We start from the raw sequence: 16106 nt of genomic DNA, 5'->3' as shown, positions 1-16106 counted from the left end.
ATTTACAAAAAAAAGTGTTTTCCATCTCTGCAGTGACGTCCATGTTTTAAATCATCTGCCTACTTTTTATGTGTATGTCCTTTGAGTTGATTCCCTGACACTGTGCTGTCCTGTCCTTTGTCACACCCTCTTTGTTGTGCTGTCCTACCTTCCTCTCCCTCCAGGTGGTGTTTGCAGCAACAGAGTTTGTGATAGTCAGCTTGGGGAAGCAGTTTGCCGAAAACCCTCCCGTTGACCTGGCTAACCTTTACAACGACATGTCCCCGACCACCCCGCTGATTTTCATTCTCAGCACAGGATCAGACCCCATGGGCGCCTTCCAGCGTTTTGCAAAAGAGAGAGGATGTCTTGACAGGTAGGAAAAAAAGAAAGAATAAACACACAGAATAGCTGAAGGGTGCATTGTAAAGCATCTTATCTTTGCAGTAGTAATATTTTACCAGGAGCCAAGAACAGAATTAGAATCCCTCCAGCTTTGCCATACAAACATAAAGAAAAAAAGTAAAAATGGATTTCCTGATCATCGTACTGTACCTCATAATTTCTCTCAGAGTTGAGTCCATCTCCTTGGGTCAAGGCCAGGGGCCTATAGCTGAGAAGTTGATCCTCGCAGCACTGAAGAGTGGCAACTGGATCTTTCTGCAGAACTGCCATCTGGCTGTGTCCTGGATGTTAGCCATGGAGGAGCTCATCAAGACCTTTACAGAGCCAGGTATGGTGGCGTTGGCACAGAGACACAAGGGCTGACTGTGGGACAATGGATGTCCCATTTCTCATCACATTTTTTGTACAGTTGCTCCTGAAAATAAGATTTAAAGATGATGAATTAATCACTTGAAATATGTCATTTAGCAGGGAATAAAACACGTTTCCAATCTCAAACTTTTGAATATAACATGACACAAATGACGAAATTACACTGGATCATTAAAATGAAAAGCTACAGCCACTAAATCAGCCTGTAGCTCTAAGGGTAGATGCTAATAAAGCTAAAACATGATCAAATTAGTGGTTTACTTATTAATAACATTACCCAATATAGGATTGATAGTAAATCTTGTTAACATTTATGACTTTATAGTGTTAAACACACCCATTGTAATTATACAATAGACCCTTCCAGTTAAAGGTTAAGACACATTTTTCAAAACTTCATTAAGCTGATGTGACAGATTTACCATATTCAGTTCAAAGTAATCGTTGCCTGACCTTGAGTGTGGGGCAAATGATTACTGCCCAAAATCGCATTACTCTGTTCGATACATCACATGTATTTCAGTCTTTCTGGTGCTCATAGGTTAGAGTGCACAACAAAAACCTTGGGCCCCAGTATAGAGGGATTATCAGTCTACGTCACTGTAGCCACAATCATGTCTTGTTGGACTGTTGATTGCACTAATCGTTTTGATAAAAATAACAAAACGTGCAAGTTTAATAAAATACCGTCAACTCGCACCGCTTTCTAGGCAAACAAGAGAGAAAATAGTACATTGGAGATTAATTTCAAGCAATATAATGTGTTAGACACATTGATTTGAATGGTGATAAAGTTGGATATGCCCGCAGGCACAGCTGTATGAGTTGTGAAATGTTTACGACAGTGACTGAAGACGAGGTTACATAGTAATGGAAAGCAAGATAAGATTAATTAACGTTATGTTATTGTAAATTACACACGCAGCCATGCAGGTGCAGTTTGCTGTCCGGATGCAGTTGTTCCAGACTTTATACATGTCCGTCCTCTTCCCTTGTCTTTGACTAGTCGGCAGCACCTGAGTCCTCCGAGCCACAAAGTTTTGTAATCGTGTAAGAGTATGTCCAGAACATGATGTGTGTTACATAGCTGTAGGTAGGGATGCATCCGTTTCGGTTTTTAACCGATAACCAACGCTCGTTAACTGATTCATAAATGTTAGGATTAAAATGCTCTGACACTCTGTGGCTTGTGCTGGTCGGAAACCGGCCCCTCGCTACTGAGAGGATGATCGACGGTGTTTTTTTCTTTCTTTCTTTTTTTTGCCTTTATAAAACCTACAGTCTATGTATAAAACACACACTTTTATCACTAGGTGATAATATGCTGACAACATCGCTAGCTAACATCGCTTTGAGTAAACCAGATCCATAGAGTAAACTTAAAGGTACGACAAACGGTTCTTGCTGCAGTCAGGTTGCGTGCGTATCCGCCCTGTTGGTAAACAGATAATCCCTCTATAGCTCCATGCTTCTCTGTAGCATCTTTATTACATACTGGAGATGTCACATGTCCACAGTTGTCAAAGAGAAGGCAATGTTGGAGACCGTGAAAATAATTTGGAATTTGACACAGGTGACTTGTCCTGTGCAGCACTGTGTGGTGGCTGAGATCTCACTGCATGAAAAAAAGAAAGAAAAATACCCTAAATTACAAGCAAATGTCTATAGCACAACATTTTGGAGCTTCTTAGTTTGAAATGACTGACTGGTGTCTTTGTTGTGTCTGTGTTTCCATAACTGTTCACAGCATACGTATTGACAAAAAAATAATAATAATAATTGTGTGCATTTTAGAGAGGCCATCACAAAGTTACTCTCTTTGTGTTTGCCTGTAAATGATGTTCATTTTTCTTCCTGTGCAGATACATCAATCGACGATCATTTCCGTTTGTTTCTCAGCTCCATGCCCACCAAAGTATTTCCTGTTACAGTGCTTCAGAACTCTGTCAAGGTAATCACACACACACTCACACACTCTCTCTTTCTCTATCGCTCTCTTCTCTCTCTCTTCCACAAAAATCTCACTTCATTTCATTTGAAGATTGTCTGGTAATGACTCTACTCTGCAAGCTTAGAAAATTGCATTCACTTCAAATCAGTTTGTTTGTTTTCTAAGTCTGTGTTCTCTCTGTGCAGTCAACCACTAGCTCCTCTTCATTATTCTTCATGAAGAGTATAAACATCAACGCTTTGAAAGCAAATATTCTAAATGTTCATAATGAGCATAATTTCTTACACTTCTTTGGTAAACTTGAAGTCGATACTACACATATTTTATCTGTGCAAAGGACTATTAATATTAAAATCCACTACTGTTGTGTGTTCTAGAGATAGTGGGTTAAAGAAAGCTCATTACTTACCAAAGGAACCCTGAGGGTAGTATTCTGAGGCACTACACAATGGGATTGTAGATGTATGTTTGGATAAAAGACAAATGGACAGTCATACAAAGGCAAAATGGATGCAATTTGCTTTTTCCTTTCATTGGTGCCTTATGTGACATTCTGCATGCTATGCTTTGTAATTAGTAGTAACAAAAGGCAGAGGTGGTACTTTCTCCTAAAAAGCGTCACAACATGAATTAAGTGTTTCTGTAGCCAATAATGTCGAGTTATGGTATTTTTTTATTCAAAGTTTTCATGCTATTAATTCCATGGGCTATGTGAAAGAAACTGACTTGACCCAAAATGTCATCCATTCACTGATCTGTAAATTCACAGGTTAGACACTTTTCTTGTAACTTGCACATTCAGCTGCTACTGAGTTTCCCCACAGCTGCTGTTTGCTGCTAAAAAAGTTGAAGAGCTCCTTTAAATTGTTAATACCAGAGGTCAGTCAGAAATCAGGAAGTTGAAATATGGAATCTGCGTATATTGTGCATTATCTGGCACAAAACCACAGCCACAAAAAGTTAATTTCCTCCTACATCATTAAGAAAAACCCACAAATAATATTTAATGAAATATTTTAGTTCTGAAGCATGAAGGTGCTTCATTACTTCATATCCAGGGATATCCTCACATTGGTACATTGATTCAGTGTTATTTCAGTACTCAAAGATCTACACTCCTCTACTGGAAATGAGATCTATGATGACTGTGGAGGATTTCAATCATCTAAGGGAGAAACAAACAGGATAAATCAAACCACAAGAGGCTTCGTTGTCCTTGTACTGTCCAACAGTTTGCTTTATAATACATGGGATATTATCTAAAAGAACATAAAGCTGGTATCATGGTCATTTCTTGACTCTGGTGAAGGTGTTGTGGGTGACCTCGCTCTTACCTTTACCAGTTCCCCTGTGGTGTTTTGTGAAACTCCTGAACAGTTTCATGAATAATAGATTATAATGTAGATAGGACTCCACCGCAGCTCCTGTTTGTTAGAAGAATATTTTGTAGAGACATCTTTAGGGCTCTATTCAAATGGTTAGCAAGGGAGTCTAATCTGTCTCAAGGTTTCTTCCACACTATAAAACATTTACACTGTTAGACAAATATTTGCAACAATAATCCCTGATTGTTTTCCCTATGGTGAATGCTACTCTGAAATCATGATCAGAACTGTGTGCTTATTTTTTCCCCTCTCTCATTTGTAAAATAAAGTATATTTAATGATTTGTTAGTGAAATTTTTTGTTTGCCTCCTAGTATGCATCGTCTACTGTTTATGCACTTTGGAGTCACTGCTAGAATCAGTAAAATGTGAATTAACTGGTTTTGCACTCATTACATTATGATTTGAACCATATTTAGGGATTTGCAGTTGTCAGGATTTGTCAGCTGATTATCCAGCTTTCAGTGTTAGAAACAAATCTGATGAGTACTGTATGCCTCTGCTTTGTCATTTCCAGGTGACCAATGAGCCTCCCAAAGGCCTGAGAGCCAACATGCGACGGGCCTTCACGGAGATCTCCAACAGTTTCTTTGAAGACCACGCTCTGGGACGTGACTGGAGGAAGATGGTCTTTGGAGTCTGCTTTTTCCATGCGATCATCCAGGTTAGTTCATACAGTACACCATCTCTCAAAACCTCTTGATCATATCTGCTCCGTGTGCCTGGATATGTTTTTTCCTTGGTTGCTGCATGCTGTTGTGTGTGTTTGCATGGTGAATGCTTGTCATTCTTGGTATGTCTCGTCTGCCTCTGTCTTAGGAGAGGAAGAAGTTTGGCCCTCTGGGCTGGAACATCCGCTATGAGTTTAACGACAGTGACAGGGAGTGTGCTCTGCTCAACCTCAACCTCTACTGCAAAGACAGCATCATCCCTTGGGACGCTCTCATCTACATCACTGGTAGGGAAGTCTTCCTAAGTCTGCCTGCAATTATAAATAACTGCACATAGGCTGGTATATATACATCCTATACAGGTTAGTCTAAACACATCACACTTTTATGCAGGTTGTCCATCTGTCTGTCCATTGTTTGTGCATGTTGTTATCTTATTACAATGGTTGTAAGCGGGGTAATGTACATTTGAGGCCAAGAATGAACTGATGAGAAATGGTGGTTAAAGGTAAAAGCTCACTGTGACCTCACAAAACACATTTTTTGGGCCATAACTCACAGATTCATACATTAATCATGACGTCATCATTAAGAGTTTCATTGCTGTATAAAAAACCTATACTGTACATTTCAAGTTGCAGATAAAGAAGTCAAAGCAAAATATTTGTTGATGACACAAAACAGGGCAGTTCTGTAGCATGAGTTCAGTTCTGCAGCTGTGACCATTTGTTCATTGAACTCTCACTCATCAACATTTCACAGCTCTCTTCCTCTTTACTGTGGGTTTAAAGGAAAACCAGATTCACAACGTCAGACGTAGATTAACCCTGCTCTAAAACAGTTTCAGCATCATAGCTTTTTTGATTTATGCAGGACTTAAACTAAACTGCAAGTTTTATCCAAATGTGTCTCATAAATTGGCAGCTGACTTTTTATCTCCTTTTTATAAATCTTGGCATTATTAAACAGAAAAATCAGATTTATATTTCAATTTCTTAGAATTAAAACATTGACATAGTTTTCATTGTTAGCTATTTGAACATCACCAATTTATCATCATAACACAATAAGAACCTGCTTTAGAATTTAAATGTATTTTATTATATTTTTCATATGTTAATTCTTACTAATAATTGCAATAATGATACATTTTCAGTCATGAAATGTAATCTTATTTCCCTAATCCCTATATCCTGGGCACCCATACAGATGCTAATGAAGTTTCAGTTGAATTTAATTGCATCAGTCTAATGTTGTTTATCCAACATAAGATATCTTCAAAAGTTATTATGAAGAAGAGGAGGGATCCCTTCCATTAACAGAACCCCTCATATCCCTAGTATCTCAAGTTCATTTATTTCCCTAATCTGGTTTTCAATTACACCTCCAAATGATATTGTGCTGCGTTCAGTCTCAGTGGAGCACGCCACATCTAATTGATGTCTCTCATTGTTATTATCACACTACGGTGTTATTAGTTTAATCCTTAATTCTAACGGTCCTCGTGAGCCAAAGCTACACGCACACATGACGAGGGAAAGAATTTGGGCTCAAACCAAGCATGATATTGCCTTTCCTCTTTTAGAAGGAGCAGTTCTTCTGTTCTGCTGCTTTACCACGCCTGCAGCTTATTAAGAGCTTCAGCAGAGATGTGTCTGATTATCCCCTCCTCTGCTCATGGTCTTATGTAACTGTATGGCTCTTTACAGAAAGTATGTATTTTTACTGTTGAATAGCTAAATGTTGAATATAATTTCAATATACCTTCCAGCCATCACAAGTCCTGTCCCCTCACCAATCCTTGTGTCATTGCTCATGTACGCCCATGTTTAAATCTCTCTGCTGTATATTATTACATGAGTGTGTCAAAGACATGGAGACAACACTATTGAAATTTGAAACCATCCTTTGGTCCCTTGAGAGCCACATGAAAATGTGTGACAGTTAGTCACGCTAGTAGTTGTGCCTTTTTACATTGTTGTGTGAGTGAAGACGAAAAAACTGTAAAGCTACGATCTTAGATTTGTCAGTTTGATAATCCCTACAGTATGTAGACTGACCAGTGCACCTGCTCTCTGTCATTTCTATGAATTGCATTTCATGAGTAACTCATACAGAAATGTGCTGTGGGTTGAAAGGGTAAATGCAGCATAAATAAATATGATAAATAAATAATAAATAGGTACGTCAATAGTTTTCCCTGAGAGAGGGAGAAAAAAGCAGGCATCCAAAATAGCTGTTTTGCGTCTTAAGTGCAAGGTACAAGCTGCAATGTCAACTTGCCCTGAGAAGAAGAGGGGAGAAGGACAGGAGGAACAAACAAACAAACAAAAAAACACACTTGGCAGTCTCATACTATATACTGTACACTGTATCTGTCAGTAGTTCTACAAATGTATCCTGGAAATAATATTTCAGCTTGGCTTTATTCTGGCATTGTTTACTTGATAGTCATTCGCCCATTTTCAAATGACACAAACAATTAATATTCAAAGTAATTTATTTTGTGTGTTTTATCATGTCTGTTCTCATCTGTGGTTCCCTGATGGTGGAAGAAAAGCTATGAAATACTGGGTCGTCTCTCTCTGTCTTCACTCTCCCACTGTACTCTACACTTCTTCATCTGATCTCCTTTTACTTAGACATTTCACTTAATACTCACTTCACTTCAGAGTCTCCTACCACACACAACCTTTCAGGGCTCCAGCTTAACTTTTTTTACTAGGAGCACAGTGGCCCCTAACTTAAAATGTTAGGAGGGCAAGCAGAACATTTAGGGGCCCACACCATAAATTGACTTGCAATGTAAATATTCACATTTTCGTTTCATTCACACAAATTGGCCTGCCACCTGTAGTGGTAGATTCCAAATTCTTTGAGTCGCCATGGTTAACCACTGATTTAAAAAAGAAGAAAAAAAAAAAGACCCCAAAAATTTACTCGTTGCACATGCGCAAGTAGATGAAAAATTTAAACAATCACTTTGAAGTTACACAGCTGTGCCGTGCCCATAGAGCTGAACATTATGTTATCTTTTTGTGTCTGCGTCCCCAGGTGAGATCACATATGGGGGTAGAGTGACAGATGCCTGGGATCAGCGCTGCCTCAGGACAGTCCTCAAAGGCTTCTTTTCCCCCAAAACTCTGGAAGATCGTTACATCTACTCCGCCTCAGGTACGTTTCAATTTGAGCTCTTCTCCTCTCTCACTGCAAATCCATATCCAGCACATGGACAAAATACTAATTCAGAAAATGCAAAAGTTTTTTTTTATTTTTTTATAGTGCATGGCCAAATACTGTACTTATATATTATTGTATTTTTGTTTGTGTTAAGGTATCTACTACGCCCCAGAGTCAGATGAACTGGACCGATATAAGAAGTATATTGAGAGTCTTCCAATCATAGATGATCCTGAGATCTTTGGCATGCATGAAAATGCCAACCTGGCGTTCCAGGTGAGGAGCAATGCTGAAATAATAAGAGTAATACCCCTAGTCATGTGTATTGTGTGAATGTGGGAAGAAAACCAAAAGTTGAACCAAACCAAGTAACCTAAGGGAAGAGAGAGACCTTTATCTGTAGGTGAGCGGGTTGCTTCTGTAGACTAGATGGACTCCTATCTGCCATACAGATAAAGTGAGGAGGTCTGCAGGGAGCTCAGAGTAGAGTCGCTGCTCCTTCAGGCATCTGATAAAGATGCCTTCTGGGTTGGGAGGAGACCCTGGGGCAGGCCCAGAGCTACAGGGACTACAAGTAGCACAGTCTACACATCCTACCTGGTGTTGCAGGAGAGAGACGGATCCCTCTGTTTCCTGCCACTGCGACCCCCGACCCCATAGACGCAGAATATGATGGATGGATGGATGGATGGATGTGTTTGTATTTGTTTGTGTTTTGCAGGAGTGATGTGCTGATTATGTCAGTTTATTCAGTAGATGTCATTATTTATAGGCGTATTTATGATTGAAGGTGGAGTTGCTCCTGCAGTTTATTGCCAGTTATAAAAGCATTTCTACTCCTTCTGAAGGTTGCAATGGAAAAATGTCAATAAATGAGGACTGTACAGTTATATGTGTGTGTGCGTGTGTGTTTCTCTCTCCACAGCGCCATGAAACCCTGACTCTAATCAACACCATACTGGATGTAAATCCGCGCTCTTCAGCCCAACACGGAGCTAAAAGTAATGATGACATAGTCTGCGAGCTGGCTGAATCTATACTGGACAAACTACCTGGTACAGGCAACCACACACAGACCCACACCCACATACTGTACATTTTATCCAGTGTTGTGAATGTGTAGCATCATAAAAACATCTCACCACTGGGTCCATTCCCGTCTTTTTGTCTGTCTGTGTGCAGAGCGCATCGACATGGATGCAGCAGTGGAGGCTCTGTTCGAACGAGATGCAAACGGCCGCCTCAACTCCCTCACAACCGTGCTGGGGCAGGAAGCAGACCGATTTAACAAACTGCTGAAAGTGCTGAGGGTGACATATCACACAAAATCATATCATGAATGAATTGTATATATAATTTCATCATAGGAAGCAATTTGTGTATATCAGAAATGGAGAGTATTGTTTAGAGATCCTCTTGTTTTTCTCACTAACTTCCCTAATGTGTGGTTCTTCTTATTGTGTTTGCCAGCTGTCTCTCGTCACTCTGAAGAAGGCCATAGCAGGTCTGGTGGTGATGTCAGAAGAGATGGACCGCATCTACACAAGCTTCTTAAACAACCAGGTCCCTACCCACTGGGCCAACTCTGCCTATCCTTCTCTCAAAACCCTGGCTTCCTGGGTCAGAGACCTGGCTTTCAGGACCTCCTTCATCCAGGTATTCACACAAACACACACTGAATCGTGCAAATGGGTTGTTCAAAAGAAAGAGAAAGAACATAATCGAAGATGAGTAGAAATATGACTTTTTGTGTATCATCACATTAAATTGAAAACACCAATAACACAGTTATTTGTGTTCTTCCCTTAGGCACAATTTCTTTCTCACTCTCTCTCTCTCTCTCTCTCTCTCTCTCCCACTCTCTCTCGTTTCCCCATACACTCTCTTCTTTGGTTCATCACCCCTGACTTAAGCTGTTCTTCCGTAAGACTGGTTTGAACATGTGTGTTGCAAAATCACTGAAACTCACTCTCACACACACAAACGCGACAAACAGGGGTGGGGAGGGGGGGGGGGGGGGGTTGGATTGGTTCATAAAGGGATGACGGCTAGCCGCTGAGTCAGACTGCACATGTTCACTACCTCAGGAGAGAGAATCCGTCTCACTCCGCCAGTACAAGTTGAGTCACTGAGTCACTTTCAGGTCCCATAAGTAGCAGGACAGATGTAATGCAGCGTGGCTTGTTTAACGCTGAACACAACCATGAAAAAAGCTTTGCTATTTAAAGATACTAGAATTTTATTTACATCTCTCCCTCTCCTGTCTCTCGCAACTTCTCTCTTACTAGACTTGGATCGAACGTGGTCAGCCTAAATCTTTCTGGATCTCAGGATTTTTCTTCCCTCAGGGCTTCCTGACAGGTACAACACAAACACCTCAGCAGTAGGGTACATTTTAAAGGGATATTTCAACATTTTGGCAGATTTGCCCATTGCCATAATCCCTATAGTCATAGCAATAGGTTCGTTACCTTTAATTGTCGGTGCAAGCTGTTTTTTCGATCATCAGGGCAGATACAGTATACAAGCTGCTCAGCTAACCCTACAGAAGCATATGGTATTTTCGGGTTTCCCTCATCAAACTCATCAAATACACAATCCAACAACTCCAAAACACTCTTGTGAACAAGTTGTGACCTGCACATTCACCACGCTATAGAATTATGTAACATTACGACACACGGAGCGAATACTTGGAACTACCTTAGCTTTTGAAGTCACTCTGCCGAGCAGTCATGTCAGAATTACGCATTTGCCTCGAAAACAACTCCATCTCATAATGTTCCATTATTATCTCATAGCGTGGTGAATGTTCAGGTCCCAACTTGTCCACCAGAGCATTTTGGAGTTGTTGGATTATGCCAACGTTGGTTACCTACTGCTAAAACTATAGGGATTATGCCAAAATGTTGAAATATCCCTTTAAAGCTGCTCTATACACTACAGTGGCATGCAAAATTTGAGCACCCCTGGTCAAAATGGAAGTGTGGAGCAGGTGGAAGATGAAATGATCTCCAAAAGGCATAAAGTTACAAATGGCCCATTCCATTCTTTTGCAGGCTGCTGCTTTGTTTCCCCTTTTCACTCTAAAGTTGTAGAAAACTAAAATAATACACTGATATTGCTTAGAATACTGCAAAAGAGTGTTTCATGTTTAACTTTATGCCTTTTGGAGATCATTTCATCTTCCACTTGCTGAACTGTTCACTCTATATCCTTATATCACTGTGATCATTCCTTCAAGTACAGTAGGTATGATAATCTCTTCTACAGTAGCTACCATATGAATGTGATGCATCTTGCAAAACAACATAATGAGATGTGTGTTTCTGGTCTGCAGGGGTGCTGCAGAATCATGCAAGGCAGTACAATTTACCCATCGATGAGCTCAACTTCCGCTTCAACATGGTGCCAGCGTACAGGGACCAGCAAGCAGTATGTGAGGCCACACAAACGCTGCCCAGCAACGCTCAAATGGACATGGATGCTGAGGTACTGGAGTGGACAGGTGTCCACTGTGATGCTCTTGTTGATCCAATACCATATAATGAAGGGTATTATAGGATTGTTATGGCTAATAACAGAAGTAACTTGAACTCAGCGCTATGCAGACACAGTTGCAGCTGAAGGTTTCCCAGCTCACCTCAAATTCAAATTCTCACTCCTGCTCTTTGTGTCCTTTTCAACCATTTTGACATTTTGATTGTAACGTTGTAGTTATGCAGAAGAATGTGGATGCTTTTCTAGTGCCATGACAGAACAGAGTACCATTATTAAGTCCCCCAGTGTCTCTAAAAAGTTCGTTATTACAGGTTTTTCTACTTCTCAAACTTGAAAATACTTTTCAGATCTCTTCTCAACTTAAAGCAGATATCATCGGCACGGCCGTTTCGGCTAATGCTGTGTTCAAGGCAGGCTTTTGAAACCGTAAGTTACAGCTTCAAGTCACAACTACGACTTGGTAGCGTTCCAGGTAACCCGTAGCTCGTGTTTTTACCGTCCTGTTGTCTGTGAAAGTTCCCTATAACGGCCACTCGTAACTTCCGACCCGTGAACTCGTACCAGAACGAACTGGTATGACTTCACAGGAAGGAAAAACACAAAGTACGAGTTTCCTTGAACGCACCATGAGTTAGCAGCCCCCGCCCTTGTCAGGCATCAATTGGTCCTCGTGCTACGTCACCACATTCACGCGCATCCCTTGGCTGCACACACAGCCCTTCATGCCGTTCTCTCCCCTCATTGGATAACACTTGTATCCCACAAGGAAAATTTTCTCCTCGGGTTACAGCAGAGCAGAGTGACGGAGAGACTCGTGTTTAGGCTGAAATACTTCATGTAAGTGATTGCTGACGGAAAATAGGACTATTTAGGACTTATATTAACAAAAACATTCCACTGATATCTGCTTTAATTAGAGTTCATGAACTATAACTTTTACTTCTTGGATTAGTTTGACATTTCGGGAACTAAACACATTCCCTTTCTGGCTGAGAGTTTATTGAGAATCTCATAAATGACTCTGTTAATGAAAATTAAATCCCTGAAGGTCATGGATATTGGGCTGTATAAGGATTATGTAGAAGCCAAAGAAAAAGTTATGTTTTTTGTTGGCATAGTAACAACCAGGAGCGATGACGGGTGAGAGTATTCATGAGTGAAAAAGGAACCTAAGCACCACCGTGCTCATCAAGGGAACACAAGCCACAATGATGAATTCTAACAAAAAAGGCTGATTACTGTGTGAAAATTAATCTTTAAAGGAGAATTCCAGCCATTTTTGACCCCTAAACCGTTGTCTTGATGGTCACCCAGTGTTGGGGGGAGCAAAAAACGCGACTAAAATTGGTGCGGGCAAACCAGAGTTACACCATGGCTAGACGGCGCGAGGGATAGCAACAATGCTAAACTATGGGGGCAATTCTTTCAACCACAACAAACACTCAAAAAACAATCAAATATCTATGGTACATGACTGGAATCCTTATGACACACCACTGAACTCATATAGTGTACAGTATAAACAGTATGTAGTCACTCACCTCAGATAGCCGGACTCTGAAACATCCTGGAAAGACATTACTATCCGATCGCAGAGCGCCTGCTCTCCCCGCCACAGAAATAAACACTTTTTCCTTGTTGTGATGATTTCTTTACAAAAATAAACAGTCTGAGATATTTTGGACATTACCACTGCACTGCTCGTTCATTTTTGTAAAGAAATCATCACAACAAGGAAAAAGTGTTTGTTTCTGTAGCGGGGAGAGCAGGCACTCTGCGATCGGATAGTTAATGTCTTTCCAGGATGTTTCAGAGTTAGGCTGTCTGAGGTGAGTGACTACATACAAAAACACAAAGTTTATACTGTTTATACTGTATACTTTATGAGTTCAGTGGTGTGTCATAAGGATTCCAGTCATGTACCATAGATATTTGATTGCTTTTTGAGTGTTTGTTGTGGTTGAAAGAATTGCCCCCATGGGTTAGCGTTGTCGCTATCCCTAGCGCCGGGTAGCCATGGTGTAACTCCAGTTTGCCTGCATCAATTTTAGTCGTGTCACTGGGTGACCATCAGGAAAACGATTTAGGGGTCAAATATGACTGGAATTCTCCTTTAACTCATCACTGCTGCATCTGATTTTTTTGGGGTACAAGTTACCAGAGCCGCAGGATGGCGTGCTGGTACACGGGATGTTCATGGATGCCAGTCGCTGGGACGACGAAAACATGGTGATTGAGGACGCGCTACCTCGAGTGATGAACGCCATGCTGCCGGTGGTGCACTTTGAGCCGCAGCAGAACTACGAGCCCGAGCCTGAACTCTACCACGCTCCTCTGTACAAGACCTCAGCCAGAGCCGGGACTCTGTCCACCACTGGTACGTACTGGATCCAGACTCTGACCTACCTTTATTACAGACTGGTTTAGTGTACAATTAAAAATGTTCAAATTCAGCAGCATTTTATCTGAAAGCTGTCACACTGACCCAGCAGACAGAAGCATTAGAATGTGGCTCAGTCGATGACCTCAATAGAGGACTGTCTTCAATTCTTCATGAGGCTTCATTTCTGTCTTCCTACAGGTCACTCAACTAATTTTGTTGTGACGGTAATGCTTCCCTCCCAGCGGCCCAGTGACTATTGGATATCAAAAGGCTCTGCTCTCTTGTGCCAGTTGGATGATTAAGTTTTTATTCAAGGACAAAAAGGAATATTAAATGTAACTGAAAGCTGAATCTCTATGCACAACCTTGAATTAATGTTGTATCTTTTCTGTAATTATTTATAAAGACATGTTTTATGCTGAAAGCGCACTCAGACATACTACAGTGTAATAAACATCTTTGAGTTTTGCCAACGCTGATCCGTCGGCTTCCTGCAAACACGCAACAGAGTCTTATCCTGCTGACACTTGATGGGAGCAGCGCAGTACATCCAGATCTCTGAAGATGGAACACTGTGGCTCCGCGGCGTAAACACCATATACTACACTCCCATACTACCTTCGCGCTATGCAGTAAGTCATCGGATGAATGTGCTTACTGAAATTTACAGTGCACATGTAGCCTCAGGGAGAGGAAAGACAGAGGGATGGACGGTAGGATAGACACTGTGGATGGATGAATGGAGATACAGTACTGAAGGTAGACGGACACGTAGCTGTTAATGGTTCACAAAGAAGAAGAAGAAAAAAGATAAGCTCGCTTAAAGCGCTGAGTTGAGACAGGAGAAGGAGTGATGATGATCAAATGATGAAATGTTTCCGCCACGGCCCCCCACACACATCAGCAGCCTATTTGTGTCCCTTAGGGCATGCAGTGCAAACACGTAAAATATGGCTCTTCAAACACATTAAATACACCCACTGCAGTGGTGGGGCAGGGCGCAGACACACACTCAATCTCTGTCACACATGCTACCTTCTCCACACCTATTGCTCTGCTAACTGCGAAAAGGAATGGACATATAAAACATTGTATTTAATGTCAACCTGGAGAAAAGCAGTACAGGACAAAATAAAAAATAAAAAAACAACAGTTGCTTGCAGTGCTGTGAAGAAAGATAATTTATTCATTGAGAAAAGCTGTGGTATAAATGAGATTTTACACCAATGAGAATATCCCAGACCACCTGTCAACATGGAGTCACACTATTAAGGGAATAATGTCCCATAGTGTCTCTAAGCTGGTGCTGGTAGGCAGATTGTGTTGCCTTTGGACAGAACCAGGCTCTTTCTATTCTAAGCCATGTTTTTATGGGATTGTGAATTCCCATTTCCTGTTATATTACCACATTGTCTTTTTTGGCTTCACATTGATTACCATTATCTTTTGTCCTTCCTTCCTTCCACCTGTCCCTTTCCCCTCTGCTGTTCCACATGTGCTGACTTTAAGCACTTTGTTGGACTAACTTAGTCCCAGTCTATTTTTGGACCCCGTAGCACGGGGGGGATGCAGTCAGCGCCTCGCATGCAGCTGCTTCTCTAAAGCTGTAAATGGTGATGAGTTGTCTGGCTTTGCTGCAGCTTTCAAGTACTCATCATCAGGACACGTCAGTGCAGAGGTGAGCCCCTTTCTATGTGTTAATCTGACCTTCACAGTTCACACACATCCTCGCAGGTAATGAAATCTGAGTTTTAGTGAGTTCACGCACTAAAATGTTTCTCTTTGGTTGGGAAGAAAAACATTCATCCAGTTCAATTCATTTCACTTGTCATTTTGTGCAGTCTGCTTCAACTAGTGCATACACAATGACAGCACACATGACTTCACAATGCTTGATTTTGTTTTGTCCCTTTTGTATCATCAACAGCAGCATCTATTGACCTCCTAACCTCCTTTATTAACCTCCTTTCCCAATCAATCCCCTTATGAGCCAAGATGATGCACTATGAATAACTGTGAATGTACTTTACTGATCTATTATTAAGATAGGAGGGAGGTGGGGTGAAGGAGTAAATGAGATTATATGCTCCAGTCACTCTGAAACCAGATTAACAATGTTTTATCATCCCACACACACACACACATACACACTTCCATCCCAGTGGATTAAGAGAAGAGGACGTGGTTGATGTCTGCAACAGATGGGTCCAATGGAAAATTGAGATTTTTGCTTTTATAGGGGGGGGGGGGGGATTTAAAAATGATTTAAGACATAAATCA

At 41.0% G+C, this 16106-nt stretch overlaps 1 protein-coding gene across 1 annotated transcript in view; it reads left to right on the top strand.

Annotated features, from left to right (window-relative positions):
* Window positions 1-14305, top strand: part of dnah6 (dynein, axonemal, heavy chain 6) — a 75276-nt gene extending 60971 nt beyond the window's left edge. The window contains exons 68-81 of the mRNA XM_085788859.1: window positions 165-355; window positions 552-712; window positions 2619-2707; window positions 4609-4755; window positions 4911-5049; window positions 7817-7936; window positions 8097-8218; window positions 8868-8997; window positions 9125-9252; window positions 9413-9598; window positions 10231-10303; window positions 11283-11434; window positions 13598-13820; window positions 14025-14305. Coding sequence (XP_085644985.1) covers window positions 165-355; window positions 552-712; window positions 2619-2707; window positions 4609-4755; window positions 4911-5049; window positions 7817-7936; window positions 8097-8218; window positions 8868-8997; window positions 9125-9252; window positions 9413-9598; window positions 10231-10303; window positions 11283-11434; window positions 13598-13820; window positions 14025-14128 — 1965 coding nt within the window. The 3' untranslated portion in view covers window positions 14129-14305. The remainder of the gene's footprint in view (window positions 1-164; window positions 356-551; window positions 713-2618; window positions 2708-4608; window positions 4756-4910; window positions 5050-7816; window positions 7937-8096; window positions 8219-8867; window positions 8998-9124; window positions 9253-9412; window positions 9599-10230; window positions 10304-11282; window positions 11435-13597; window positions 13821-14024) is intronic.
* Window positions 14306-16106: the final 1801 nt, after the last annotated feature.

The sequence above is a fragment of the Trachurus japonicus genome, chromosome 1 (genome assembly GCF_045865225.1).
Source record: "Trachurus japonicus isolate A0001 chromosome 1, Traja_1.0".
NCBI lineage: Eukaryota > Metazoa > Chordata > Actinopteri > Carangiformes > Carangidae > Trachurus > Trachurus japonicus.
This window is presented reverse-complemented; position numbering and strand designations above follow the sequence as displayed.